This window comes from Pongo pygmaeus, chromosome 13 (assembly GCF_028885625.2).
Source record: "Pongo pygmaeus isolate AG05252 chromosome 13, NHGRI_mPonPyg2-v2.0_pri, whole genome shotgun sequence".
Taxonomy (NCBI): domain Eukaryota; kingdom Metazoa; phylum Chordata; class Mammalia; order Primates; family Hominidae; genus Pongo; species Pongo pygmaeus.
The window spans coordinates 36524969-36539830 of record NC_072386.2 but is presented as its reverse complement, the minus strand read 5'-3'; the positions used below and the strand labels follow the sequence as shown (position 1 = coordinate 36539830).

General features: G+C 36.9%; 1 protein-coding gene across 11 annotated transcripts in view; it reads left to right on the top strand.

Moving 5' to 3' along the window:
• The window catches only part of FOCAD (focadhesin), a 315699-nt gene that overhangs the window by 241910 nt on the left and 58927 nt on the right, over window positions 1–14862 (top strand). For all 11 annotated transcript variants that reach the window (XM_054501249.2, XM_063650500.1, XM_063650493.1 and 8 more), the window contains 3 exons: window positions 236–352; window positions 3285–3523; window positions 6933–7022. In XM_054501249.2, coding sequence (XP_054357224.1) covers window positions 236–352; window positions 3285–3523; window positions 6933–7022 — 446 coding nt within the window. The remainder of the gene's footprint in view (window positions 1–235; window positions 353–3284; window positions 3524–6932; window positions 7023–14862) is intronic.

Sequence of the window (14862 nt, the reverse complement as noted above, 5' to 3'; positions counted from 1 at the left end):
TGCTAATTTGTTCATAAAAGATAAATCTTATTTCTTTTGGGGCACAGGTGAGGATGTATATTTGTCAACTACCTGTATACCTCATACATGCATGCTTATAGTCCAAGCAGATGAAGTTTACTTTTTGATAACAGCACTTTATTGTTTAATATAGAAGGGAGTTACACCCTAGATTTAGAAATATCTTTAGATTTGTTTTCTCTGTAATCATTTCATGTTTTTAATTTATCTGCAGGTTCAACCTAATTTCCTTTCAATGAAAGAGTGGGTTTCCATGATACTTGATACACTCTTGGTCATTGTGGATAGCCATTACCAACCCAGAGGGCAACTTCTCTCCTGGTTTTATTATGTAAGTGCAAAAAATAGAAAATGATCAGAAAACTCAAGAATTGACTCTTATGACATCAGTTGGTCACATGAAATCGATTATATAGGCCAGGCGCGGTGGCTCACCCCTGTAATCCCAGCACTTTGGGAGTCTGAGGTGGGCGGATCACCTGAGGTTGGGAGTTCGAGACCAGCCTGACCAACATGGAGAAACCCCATCTCTGCTAAAAATACAAAATTAGCCAGGCGTGGTGGCACATGCCTGTAATCCCAGCTACTCAGGAGGCTGAGGCAGGAGAATCACTTTAACCCAGGAGGCAGAGGTAATGGTGAGCCAAGATCGCGCCATTGCACTGCAGCCTAGGCAACAAGAGAAAAACTCCATCTCAAAAAAAAAGAAAAAGAAAGAAAAAGAAATCCAATATATAATGTAATGATTCTCAGCCCTGGCTATTTGTTAGAATCACCTGGGGAACTTTAAATACACACACACACAATAAATATTATATATATAAAATATGAAAATATATATGTAAATTATAAGAAATATGTGTGTAAATATTAATATTATATATGTACGTACATATGCATATATAATGTGAAATACATATGTATAGAAATATATATATATATAAAAGAAATACTGATGTGTAGTCCCCACTGCTGATTTAATTGCTCATGGATAAACTCCAGGCATCAGCATTTTGAGAGCTCTCTCAGTTATTCTAATGTGTAGTCAGGGTCAAGAGCTACAGTTGTAGTAGAATAAACGTTGGCTGAAATGTGGGGACTCCAAGTTTCTAGTCATAGTTTTTTTTCATTTCAGGTTGTGTGACTTTGGGCAATTCACTCAACCTTTTTGAGTCTTTTTGTCCTGATTTATAAAATGAAGGAATTGAACAATACCATCTATGGTAATTGTAGCCCTTGCTCCCCCGCTTCTTGTTTTTGTGACTGTTGACACTTACTTCATCATTCTTATTTTTCTTATCTGCAAAATGAAAGTAAAAATTAATGCTTTGCCAACTTTCTAAAAAGATTATGAAGATCAAATAATATACTTTATGTAAAAATGTTTTGAAAACTGTTAAATACTCTATAAATACAAAGTAATGTTGTTGATCATTTAAAAAGAAAAAAGCTACCTGTTACCCATCCTCTGTCTTCATGCTTGTATTCTAAGATTTGAAGCAAAATGAGAAAACACTTTTTTGTTTAGGTTTCCTTTTCCTTTTATTGGTGGTAGTACATGCTTTATTTCTGTGTCTTTGTAGAACTATTTTGGTCCTACCCTATTACTATCCATTGCCTAGGGAATTATAATGATCATGGGGCAATCAGCTGAGTGGCAGAGGATTATAGTTAATTTTAATAAAAATATAACACAGATTCTGAACTGTTGCTAAGATCATGAATTTAGCTTAAAACCTTAATGCTGAAGGTCTTCTCTGTGTATTTTGTGTGCCTCTGTCCTGCCCTTGGGAAGATCTGGTATGTATTCATCAGGGGCTTTGGGTTTAGAGCTAGATTTTTAACCATAGTTGAGGTAAAAAAAAAAAAAAAAAGACTTACCAGATGATGTAGAATTAAATTGGAAGGTAAATTTTGCTCAAAAAGTTAATTGCTTTATGATGATTTACTTTCTATCAGAAGTGTTCTTATTTCTTTAATGATGAATGAAAACTTTAGATGCTTATGGAGGTCTTTGTAATAACTATCTAGTTCAGATATTCACCAGAGCAGGACACTGTATGAAATTTCTCATATGCTACTTAGTTCTTGCAAACCAATCAAAATAATCTCTTTACTAGTCAGCTCTGATTGTCTCTTACCTTTGTGAGGTTTTGCATTACCATACTTTTCAAAGCCCTGTTTTAAAAGTCACTTTATTTCCTGTGTGCTACCAGCTGGGTCATTTTGAGTAACATTATCATTAAAATAGTGCTATATTAATTTAAAGTGTAACTTAGTACGTTTGATTTTTATCCTTAAAGTACCAAAGCTTAGAGAGTGAGTGGGCTTAGAATTAAAAACACATTTTAATGTGCTTCGACTGCAAGGGACACCACCACCCTTATGGTGTGTCTGAAATTTTAAATTGGATAATAGTGAAGAATGATAAACGGGCTTTCTTTCCCACTTGAGACATATTTATAAATGTATATAATGTCTGGTAGAGCTCTCTAACCTGGGATTCTTATAGAAGCTTTTCATATTCAGCTGCTCTGTCATTTTATTAGGGCTGTTATTCATTTCTTTTCCCATAATTACATGTAGGAAAGGGCATATAGAGCTCTCCATTTCATTTTGAATAGCTGGTTATTGCTTTGTAACCAAAGGCTTTTAGGATTTCAACTTCCTTTTTAATTAAAAGGAATTAACCCCCTGTAGGAAATAATCCATCTACTGGGAAGTGTTCCCACCAAAAATTTTGGGAGATATGCCAATAGGTCCCTGTGCTAAATTTATACTTGTTTCTCCATACTAAACTTAAACTCTTTTCCTCCCTTTTCCTTTCTTTCCTGGAAAACTCCTAGCTTTCTGGACATTTATAATGTGGCTTGCTGGCTTGTCCAAGCTCAGATAGCTTCAGTTTTTTGTTTTTTGTTTTTTTGTTTTTTTAATATATATACATGTGGGCTTTTAGGAACACTGAAATTGTTTCAAGCCTTATATTGAGGGAATTTATAACCTTTAAAAGGAAGACGCTTGTAATTTGGTTTTTCAGATTTAAAAGGATATTATTAATCGATTATTTAGTAGCAAAATATTTCATTAATAATGAAAACATAATCTATAGACAAAAACGTTTGGATTTTTAAAAAATGTATTATTTTGGGTGTCGGCCGGGGTGGATCTAAGAGAAGCTTGTGTGGTTGTATGGTGCTTTTATGATAGGTATGCTTCCTTCATGTTTAAGGCTAACCCTGTTTTCTTTCTTTGGCATGTCCTAGAAGTCCTATTCTGGTGAAAACACAGCTAGTGCCATTGCCCGTTCTGCTGCCGCCACGGCTTTGTCTCTCCTTGTGCCAGTTTTCATTATCTCTTGCAAAGAGAAGGTTGAGGAAATCCTGAACATGCTGACTGCCAGGTTACCTGGGAAACCAAGTGCTGATGAGTCTCAAGCCGTGCAAATCCACATGGGCCTTGCTTTAGGGATGTTTCTCTCTCGCTTGTGTGAAGAGAAACTCAGGTACAGTTTATTAAAATATTCCTGCTTTTCTTCTTTGTGATTTTTTGCAAAGGATTTTGCACCCATATGCACCTATACATAAACATTGTATCTGAGCAATATGTGTTTGCTAAACTTTCTGAGATGGGCAAGTTGATCCTTTATTCTTCTTTATGAGTAAATTTATCTATCTAAAATACTATCATGTAGGTATTAATGTATTTTAAGGGTTGCTAGTATTAAAGTGATTGGTTACTTGAAAATCATTTCATGCTTAGATGAAAGCCCCAGGTACCTACGTGTGGTGGACATGAGAAAAGTCAAGTTATGGTGCTATAAGTAAAAAGCTTCTTTTTTCTGATTTATATGGGATGAAAATAACGGCCAATCTTTTGTTATCACTGTAAAATGAGAGGAGAGGACTGGCATATCTCTAGTGCCTAAGGGGTGTTGGGAATCACTGAATCACCTGAGAACTACATGTACCCGGCTTTAAATATTGGTTTTTTTTCCTGTGCCCTGGCCACATTTTTATAATCTTTAAAGAGTCTTAATCTGTGCATATTATAACTGTGTGCTTTGTTCACTTTGATTGCTCATTTTTGGAGTGCTAACTTTACCCTTGAATGGAGCTAATGGAATAGACTCAGGTGGAAAATTCCACTAAATCGGAAAGGTTTTTTTAGTGCACAAGTCTGCTTTAGTTTTGTTGTTCATACTGCTTATTTATTTTCTAGCAATTCTTAGAATTTTATATATCTACATTGATTGTAGTGGGCTACAACATGAGTATTTGCTTATCATGAATATTTTTATGTCAGTGACTAGGCATTTAGCCCTGTTTTCCTACTTTGGAAATATGATAGTAGGGAGAGGCATTCTGTTGTGATATTAGATTCTTTTAAATTCCTGGTTGGCAGAAATTAGCTGTCCAAAGGCAGGAACTGGTGTTGGTGTGGATAAACTGGATGACACTATGCTATATTTATTTCAGTTTGAGACCACTGATTAAGTCCTTCCCAAACACGAGTATGTGAAACTTTTATGTGAATTGCTATTGATTTTGGGGAATACCATATTTCAGATGATCATTTTCAGCTCTTAGAAACATCTGTCAGATGATTGGGATTATTCTCTTAGTCTTTGAGACCATAAGTGCAATATGGCCAGAATATTCATTTTGTTCTGTTCACCATCACTAATAAATATAGGTCTTGTTCTGGAGATGAATAAAAAACTGCCCTTTGCATGTGATTTGACTGTTATATATCTTGTGTGTGTGACAGAACACAAAGTATTTTTAAAGACTTAAAACTTGAAAGTGATTTTTTCCCTTTGCTACTATGCTACAAATGACAGTCTCTCCACCATCTGTGTTCATGCTCTTTCTTTGGTATCTTTTCAAGCAACATGTTTTGCAACTAAAAATGAGCTGTGGCAGTTTAATTCTAGGCAACTCATTTCATCCTATTCTGGCTCTGACTCCTTTCTTCACTAGCTTAGGAGGAGATGCTGCTGCTTTTAGGCTGACAAGCTTGCATTTGTGGTTAACTTAATCATGCTGCCTGGAGGAACCTATGATGATTCCCCCAGAACACTTGACCCTGCTTCCTAGGTTGTCTTCCACTCCTGTCTGTCTGACTTGAATTCACACCTGAAGGAAACCCTAGGCAAAGACATCAGGAAGCTCCTTCCTTAGCTGAGCACCCACAGAATAACTACAAATTTTAACTTTGCCCTAACATTCCTGTGTTTGAGAGCATCCTCCTTCTACTTAGGGCCTGTGTGTTAGTAATGCCATTACTAATATAACTATTCATGGCTCCCACCTTCCCAATTTGTTGGAATTGAGGAATCTCAAATATTTGCCTTTTGATACTAATAAATTTTTTACCAGGTAGTAACAATGCTAACAGAGAATTTCATCTTTGGAGAAAGTTTAAATTATTTTCTAAAAGCGTTTTGAGAGCTGTTGATTTTGACTAGTCAGTGACATCAAATGTGTCCCAATGTGGTCCTTTAATGGGAACAGAATTAGGACAATATGTTGTTTTTCAGAGACTAAGAAATCACCATGTAGAAGAGAATTATGAATCACATCTGTAATTGCAGCACTCTGGGAGGCCGAGGCGGGCAGATCGTGTAAGCCCAGGAGTTTCAGACTAGCCAGGCATGGTGGCAAATGCCTGTAGTCCCATCTACTTGGGAAGCTGAGGCATGAGAATTGCTTGAGCCCAGGAGGCTGAGGTTGCAGTGAGCTGACGTTGTGCCACTGCACTCCAGCCCAGCCTGGGTGAGAAAGCAAGACTCTGTCTCAACAAAAAAAAAAAAAAAAAAAAAAAAGGGAGAATTATGAAAATCATTTCATTTTTTGCTAAGGCTTATGAAAAAGTCTCCTGAATTTAAGTTCCATCTAAAATTTATTCAGAAGCTGTAGAATGTTGTTCCACAGCTTCTTGCTTCTGTCATAACCCCCAGAAAATACAAGTATGATCTCTTTAGCATTTGTTTAGGATATTGAAGTATATTTTACTCCAAAGGACAACTTTTATAGGATTTATTTAGTTAAAGCTATTAAGTCTGTGTGTGTGATGTGAGGGGTGTGCGCGTGGGCATTTGTTTTTCATTCAAAAATTCCTTCACCTTGGGCAAAACTGCTATAGTCTTGGTTTGGGAAAATATTTTAAAAAGTGCTCTCTGCCTGGTTGTCGATCCTGGAGTTGCATTCCACTTAGCATGATCTGAAGTAGCAATATGAGAGTTAAGATGTAGGAACCTCTAGCTATTAAAATGTCAGTGATGAAGCCCACAAATCTGCCTGAAGGGACAACCATAGAACCTTTTAAGTTTTATTTTACTATGCAAGTCATACTTCTTACCCAGGCATTTATAAAATCATCAATTGCTGTATAAATGCAAACAAATATAGGTCTAGGATTTTCTCCCCTTAAAAATAAGTAAGTAAAGGAATAGAATTTATAACCTCCACAATTGAGACATGAAATCAGAAGTGACAGTCTTTGCAAGAAAGATTTGGAATGATTATTGATAATGTCAGCTTAATAGGTTAAGTATTCTGAAGAAAATCACTTAAGCATCCTTAGAAATATATATGTGGAATTCCGAGTTTATTTTTTATATTTCAATGGCTTAAAATTTGAACAGGCTGAGAAAAATCAAAAATAGGAGATTTTGTGTTTATTGGTTTGCAAGTGATTATACTGCTCAGAAACCCAATTATTGAATAATTTGTCAGACTTAGTTTCTGTAACTACCAAATAAGCATATGCAACTCATCAATATTGTCACTTTTTTTTAAGAGAAATGCTGGTATTTCCAGTAAAATATTGAGAGTATAATATTGTATTAAGTATTTTGGATAGTTGACTAATTTTAAATAATTCATTGTTTCCCCTTGATCTTTAACCAGTGATATATGTGGCCAAGAGATGAACCTTCTTCTGATGAAGTCGTTGGATGCCCTGGAAAATTGCTGCTTTGACACTAGTCTTGAATACAAGTATGTTGTTCCTATTTCCACTCTCACAGGTACTTAGACATTGCTTCCTACACTGCCATAAGTCTTGCATGCTATGGAGAAATATTTTTTTATTTTTATTTTTTATTTCCATAGGTTATTGGGGAACAGGTGGTGTTTGGTTACATGAGTAAGTTCTTTAGTGGTGATTTGTGAGATTTTGGTTCCCCCATCATCCAAGCAGTATACACTGCACACAATTTGTTGTCTTTTATCCCTCACCCTCTTCCCACGCTTTCTCCCTGAATCCCCAAAGTCCATTGTGTGATTCTTAAGCCTTTGTATCCTCATAGCTTAGCTCCCACTTATGAATGAGAACATATGATGTTTGATTTTTCCATTCCTGAGTTACTTCACTTAGAATAATAGTCTCCAGTCTCACCCAGATTGCTGTGAACGCCATTAGTTCATTCCTTTTTATGGCTGAGTAGTATTCTATCGTGTGTGTGTGTGTGTGTGTGTGTATCACAGTTTCTTTATCCACTCATTGATTGATGGGTATTTGAGTTGGTTCCACGTTTTTGCAATTGTGAATTGTGCTGCCATAAACATGCATGTGAAAGTACTTTTTTGTATAATAACTTCTTTTCCTGTGGGTACCTACCTGGTAGTGGGATTGCTGGATCAAATGGTAGTTCTACTTTTAGTTGTTTAAGGAATCTCCACACTGTTTTCCGTAGTGATTGTACTAGTTTACACTCCCACTAGCAGTGTAGAAGTGTTCTCTGTTCACTGCGTCCACACCAACATCTATTATTTTTTTATTATGGCCATTCTTGCAGGAGTGAGGTGGTATTGCATTGTGGTTTTGATTTGCATTTCTCTGATCATTAGTGATGTTGAGCATTTTTTTATACATTTCTTGGCCATTTGTATATCTTCTTTTGAGAATTGTCTATTCATGTCCTTAGCCCACTTTTGGTGGGATTGTTTTTGTCTTGCTAATTTGTTTGAGTTTGTTGTAGATTCTGGATATTAGTCCTTTGTCAGTTGTATATAGATTGTGAAGATTTTCTCCCACTCTGTGGGTTGTCTGTTTAGTCTGCTGACTGTTCCTTTTGCCATGCAAAAGCTCTTTCATTTAATTAAGTCCAAGCTATTTATCGTTGTTTTTAATTGCATTTGCTTTTTGGTTCTTCATCATGAAATCCTTGTCTAAGCCAATGTCTAGAAGGGTTTCCCAGTGTTATTTTTAGAATTTTTATAGTTTTAGGTCTTAGATTTAAGTCCTTGATCCATCTTGAGTTGATTTTTGGATAAAGTGAGAGCTGAGGATCCTTCTGTACAGTTTTATTCTCTTACATGTAGCTTGCCAATTAAGCTTACATGTAGCTTACCAGTTACCCCAGCACCATTTGTTGAGTAGGGTGTCCTTTCCTCACTTCATGTTTTTTTTTTTTGATTTGTTGAAGATCTGTTGGCTGTATTTGGGTTTATTTCTGGGTTACCTATTCTATTTCATTGTTCTATGTGCCTAGTTTTATAACAGTACCATGCTGTTTTGGTGAATGTGGCCTTATAGTATAGTTTGAAATCAGGTAATGTGATGCCTCCATATTTGTTCTTTTTGCCTAGTCTTGCTTTGGCTATGTGGACTCCTTCAGAAAGCTCTCAGAATTGATAACAGAATTCAGCAAAGTTTCTAGACACAAAATTAATATACCCAAATCAGTAGCTCTTCTATATACCAACAGTGACCAAGCTGAGCATCAAATCAAGAACCCCACCCCTTTTTTTTTACAATAGCTGCAAAAAAAAATAATAAGATACTTAGGAATATACCTCTACAAGGAAAACTGCAAAACACTGCTGAAAGAAATCATAGACGACACAAATCGAAACACATCCCATGCTCATAGATGGGTAGAATCAATATTGTGATAATTGCCATACTGTCAAAAGCAATCTACACATTCAGTGCAGTTCTCATCAAAATACTACCATCATTCTTCACAGAACTAGATAAAACAATCTTAAAATTCATATGGAGAAATATTTGTAGAATGTGATTTTGAATTCCTTTGCAGAGAGTTTTCTGTAATAATTAATCAAAAAACTTATTATTAAAGCTTCCTTGTTCTGAAAACCATGTTTCAGCAATAGACAAATTATTTAAATTCAAAGCAACAACTGTCATCTTGCAGCTTACACCTTATATTACTAAGACCTTAGTTTTGACTTATGTTTATCATACAAGGCACATGTATGGGGACATGGATGCATGACTTAATCTTTTTTAAGTATTTATTTTTATTTATGTATTTATTTAGACATAATTTCACTCTTATTGCCTAGACTGGAGTGCAATGGTGGAATCTTGGCTCACTGCAAACTCCGCCTCCCAAGTTCAAGTGATTCTCCTGCCTCAGCCTCCCAAATTGCTGGCATTACAGGCATACATCACCACGCCCAGCTAATTTTGTATTTTTAGTAGAGTTGGGGTTTCACCAATTGGTCAGGCTGGTCTCAAACTGCTGACCTCATGTGATCCACCTGCCTCTGCCTCCCAAAGTGCTGGGATTACAGGCGTGAGCCACCCTGCCCAGCCGACTTAATATTTTAAAGATTTGTTGAGGCCATTTGAATTTGATTGGGCTAAGAGGGCCTTTGACTGATGATTTATGTTTCCCTGTGAAATCACATGGCTAGGAAGTAGAAATGGAAGCAAATAGGTTATATCAGGGATTACCAACCTGCTTAGCATTAAGAACCTTTCCCTTCCCCATGCTAACACCATGGTTTTTAAGGAGTTTTGTCTATTAAACTAAATGCTTTTAAATTTATTTTCTCATTTCAGTAATGAAAGATAAAAATGAAAAATAATCAAAAAAAGAATACTCAAAAAAGAGTTAAACACACTCATTTAATGAGATATTTAATGTTTCAGTTAGTCTGTGTGACTTGTGTAGGTGAATATATGGTATGGTTTTGTTAGGCTTTCGGAAATACTGACATTTTTGAGGGAGCTACATCGTAGTTTTTTAGACTTCCATGTGTTTTGGAACCTCAGGCATGAATCCTCTGGTGTTCATTGTTATTAGGAATTAACAGATTATAAGCACTAACTTCCAGTTTATTGACTCATTTACCTTTTGATATTATGGGCACTGCTCAAATATGCATGAAATCAGTGTTTACATTTCTGGCCTTTAGGAACTTATGATTTACAGATACATTCATACCTTCTATCCTGTTAGTTTCAGACTAACAAAAGGGTAAATGATATGGTAGCGGTAGCTGCATGTGTAAAGGGTTTCATCAGGAATAAATAAAGTAAAATGTCCATTTAATAGGTGGTAGTTATGGGATCTTCTTTCAGATGCAGGCTAAGATTGGAGAGGAACTAGTGCCACTCACCTGGTTTCTCAAGAAACACTTTTGGGGTCAAGTGACTTCTTAAGAGTGTGGTTTGAGGCCGAGCGCGGTGGCTCACGCCTGTAATCCCAGCACTTTGGGAGGCCGAGGCAGGTGGATCACGAGGTCAGGAGATCGAGACTGTCCTGGCTAACATGGTGAAACCCCGTCTCTACTAAAAATACAAAGAAAAAACAGGGATGCCCTCTCTCACCACTCCTGTTCAACATAGTGTTGGAAGTTCTGACCAGGGCAATCAGGCAGGAGAAGGAAACAAAGGGTATTCAATTAGGAAAAGAGGAAGTCAAATTGTCCCTGTTTGTAAATGACATGATGGTATATCTAGAAAACCCCATTGTCTCAGCCCAAAATCTCCTTAAGCTCATAGGCGACTTCAGCAAAGTCTCAGAATATAAAATCAATGTGCAAAAATCACAAGCATTTTTATACACCAATAACAGACAAACAGAGAGCCAAATCATGAGTGAACTCCCATTCACAGTTGCTTCAAAGAGAATAAAATACCTAGGAATCCAACTTACAAGGGATGTGAAGGACCTCTTCAAGGAGAACTACAAACCACTGCTCAATGAAATAAAATAATATACAAAGAAATGGAAGAACATTCCATGCTCATGGGTAGGAAGAATCAATATCGTGAAAATGGCCATACTGCCCAAGGTAATTTATAGACTCAATGCCATCCCCATCAAGCTACCAATGACTTTCTTCACAGAATTGGAAAAAACTACTTTAAAGTTCATATGGAACCAAAAAAGAGCCCACATCACCAAGTCAACCCTAAGCCAAAAGAACAAAGCTGGAGGCATCACACTACCTGACTTCAAACTATACTACAAGGCTACAGTTACCAAAACAGCATGGTACTGATACCAAAACAGAGATATGGACCAATGGAACAGAACAGAGCCCTCAGAAATAATGCCACATATCTACAACCATCTGATCTTTGACAAAGCTGAGAAAAACAAGCAATGGGGAAAGGATTCCCCATTTAATAAATGGTGCTGGGAAAACTGGCTAGCCATATGGAGAAAGCTGAAACTGGATCCCTTCCTTACACCTTATACAAAACTTTATTCAAGATGGATTAAAGACTTAAATGTTAGACCTAAAACCATTGCCTAGAAGAAAACCTAGGCAATACCATTCAGGACATAGGCATGGGCAAGGACTTCATGTCTAAAACACCAAAAGCAATGGCAACAAAAGCCAAAATTGACAAATGGGATCTAATTAAACTAAAGAGCTTCTGCACAACAAAAGAAACTACCATCAGAGTGAACAGGCAACCTACAGAATGGGAGAAAATTTTTGCAACCTACTCATCTGACAAAGGGCTAATATCCAGAATCTATAATGAACTCAAACAAATTTATAAGAAAAAGACAACCCCCCATCAACAAGTGGGCGAAGGATATGAACAGACACTTCTCAAAAGAAGACATTTATGCAGCCAAAAGACACATGAAAAAATGCTCATCATCACTGGCCGTCAGAGAAATGCAAATCAAAATCACAATGAGATACCATCTCACACCAGTTAGAATGGCGATCATTAAAAAGTCAGGAAACAACAGATGCTGGAGAGGATGTGGAGAAATAGGAACACTTTTACACTGTTGGTGGGACTGTAAACTAGTTCAACCATTGTGGAAGTCAGTGTGGCAATTCCTCAGGGATCTAGAACTAGAAATACCATTTGACCCAGCCATCCCATTACTGGGTATATACCCAAAGGTTTATAAATCATGCTGCTATAAAGACACATGCACACGTATGTTTATTGTGGCACTATTCACAATAGCAAAGACTTGGAACCAACCCAAATGTCCAACAATGATAGACTGGATTAAGAAAATGTGGTACGTATACACCATGGAATACTATGCAGCCGTAAAAAAGGATGAGTTCATGTCCTTTGTAGGGACATGGATGAAGCTGGAAACCATCATTCTCAGCAAACTGTTGCAAGGACAAAAAACCAAACACTGTATGTTCTCACTCATAGGTGGGAACCGAACAATGAGAACACATGGACACAGGAAGGGGAACATCACACACCGGGGCCTGTTGTGGGGTGAGGGGAGTGGGGAGGGATAGCATTAGGAGATATACCTAATGTTAAATGATGAGTTAATGGGTGCAGCACACCAATATGGCACATGTATACATATGCAACTAACCTGCACATTGTGCACATGTACCCTAAAACTTAAAGTATAATAAAAAAAAGAAAAGAAAAGAAAGATTGTATATATATTTAGAAAAAGATTGTCTTACCAATTTTTAAGAATTCATTATATATTATGTATATGAACTTTAGTCTACCATATCTATTACAAATATTTTTCTCAGTCATTTTGTTGATTTACTTTTTAAAAAGAATATAAATGTATTATTACCACTGAAGTGTACCCTTAAAAATGATAAAGATGGTACATTTTATATGTATATTTTACCTTAATAAAAATTAAATTAAAAATTGAAAAAAAATACAGAAAAAAAATTAGCCCAGCGTGGTTGCAGGCGTCTGTAGTCCCAGCTACTCAGGAGGCTGAGGCAGGAGTACGGTGTGAACCCGGGAGGCGGAGCTTGCAGTGAGCTGAGATCCTGCCACTGCACTCCAGCCTGTGTGACAGAATGAGACTCCGTCTCAAAAAAAAAAAAAAAAAAAAAAAGAGTGTGGTTTGAATATGAGTAAAGAAAGAGTTTGATGGCATGGTTGAAGTATCTTGAAAATAGAAAATGATTAATGAGAAAAATAGGGAAATTTAGCTGTTATTTGAATCCAATGAAGAGTTGAGATTTTGAACCTAATCCATGCATTTATATTGCCTTTTACAACCTAGGAATAAGATATTTTCATGTCTCTTTCCATCCCTCCTGCCTCCTCATACCACCCAAAGATGTTCATTATAGCTGTAGCTCAAGATGTTATAAAGTTGGGAAAAAATTTGAGATTAAGATGCCGCCAACTTCAGCCAGTGGCACAGTCAGGAGTGACTTTCAGGCATTGTCTCCATCAGTTTTCAGGAAGGTTGTTTAAATGTGGGGAGTACCATGGGGATGAATTACCCACCATACAGATTCTGAGGTGCTTAAAAACTTCATATGTCTAAGCATATTTAACTTTAAAATTTATTTTTGTTACTAATAAGTTTCTTATTTCTTCATTCTTACCTTCTTTGTTGATTCTTACCTTCTTTTATTTTTTTGTTTTTATTTTTTATTTTTTATTTTTTATTTTTCTTTCTTTTTTTAAATTATACTTTAAGTTCTAGGGTACGTGTGCACAACGTGCAGGTTTGTTACGTATGTATACATGTGCCATGTTGGTGTGCTGCACCCATTAACTCGTCATTTACATTAGGTGTATCTCCTAATGCTATCCCTACCCCCTCCCTCCACCCCACGATAGGCCCCAGTGTGTGATGTTCCCCACCCTGTGTCTAGGTGTTCTCATTGTTCAATTCCCACCTATGAGTGAGAACATGCGGTGTTTGGTTTTCTGTCCTTCTTAATGAACAACTATATTGAGAGAGAGACGGGTAGGCCTGGACTTCCTGTCCAGTTAGTGGAAACTTGCCTGTCTATTAGAGCCCAGTTAAAAGCTCAGGCCCTTCAAGAAGTCCTTCTTCCATCCTCTCCAAACTTTTAGCCCTATAGTTAATGACGTTTAGTGCTTCATCATTACTAATGCTCTCTAGGTGTCAGTCCTTGTGCAGTTCTCCCTTTTTTTTTTTTGAGATAGGATATCACTCTTGCTCAGGCTGGAGTACAGTGATACAATCATGGCTTACTGCAAGTTCGACCTCCTGGGCTCAAGCGATCCTCCTGCCTCAGCCTCAAGTAGCTGGTACTACAAGCATATGCAACCATGCCTGACTAATTTTTTTATTTTTTGTAGAGACAGGGTCTTACTGTGTTGCCCAGGCTGCTATTGAACTCCTGGCCTCGAGTAATCCTCCCAACCTTGGCCTCCCAAAGTAATGGGATTACAGATGTGAGCCACTGCACCCAGCATAGTTCTCTTTTTGGCTTCAGGTTCAACTGATACTTAACTGAGCAGCTGCATACTGAGCTAGGCATTTTCACATCTGTTTCTCATGGAATTACATTCATGTCACAACCTAAACATGATACTGAAGTAGGAATCATCATCACTTTGGTTTACAGATAAAGAATGTGAGTCTCAGGTAGGAGGCTTGTTCAAGGTCATATGCTTAATAAGTGTCAGAGCCAAGAGAGAAACCTGGGACATCTGACTTCAAAGCCATTTTTCTTTCGTACATAACACAGTATGGATAACACATTTCAATAGAAGGAAAGCAATTTGATGCTGGACAGTATACTGTGTATTTATTTTTTTTCTGACATGCAGGTGTCACCCACACTTTTAAAAAAAAATTTTTTTTAATTCTTCCTTCTGCTTTTTAACTAGACC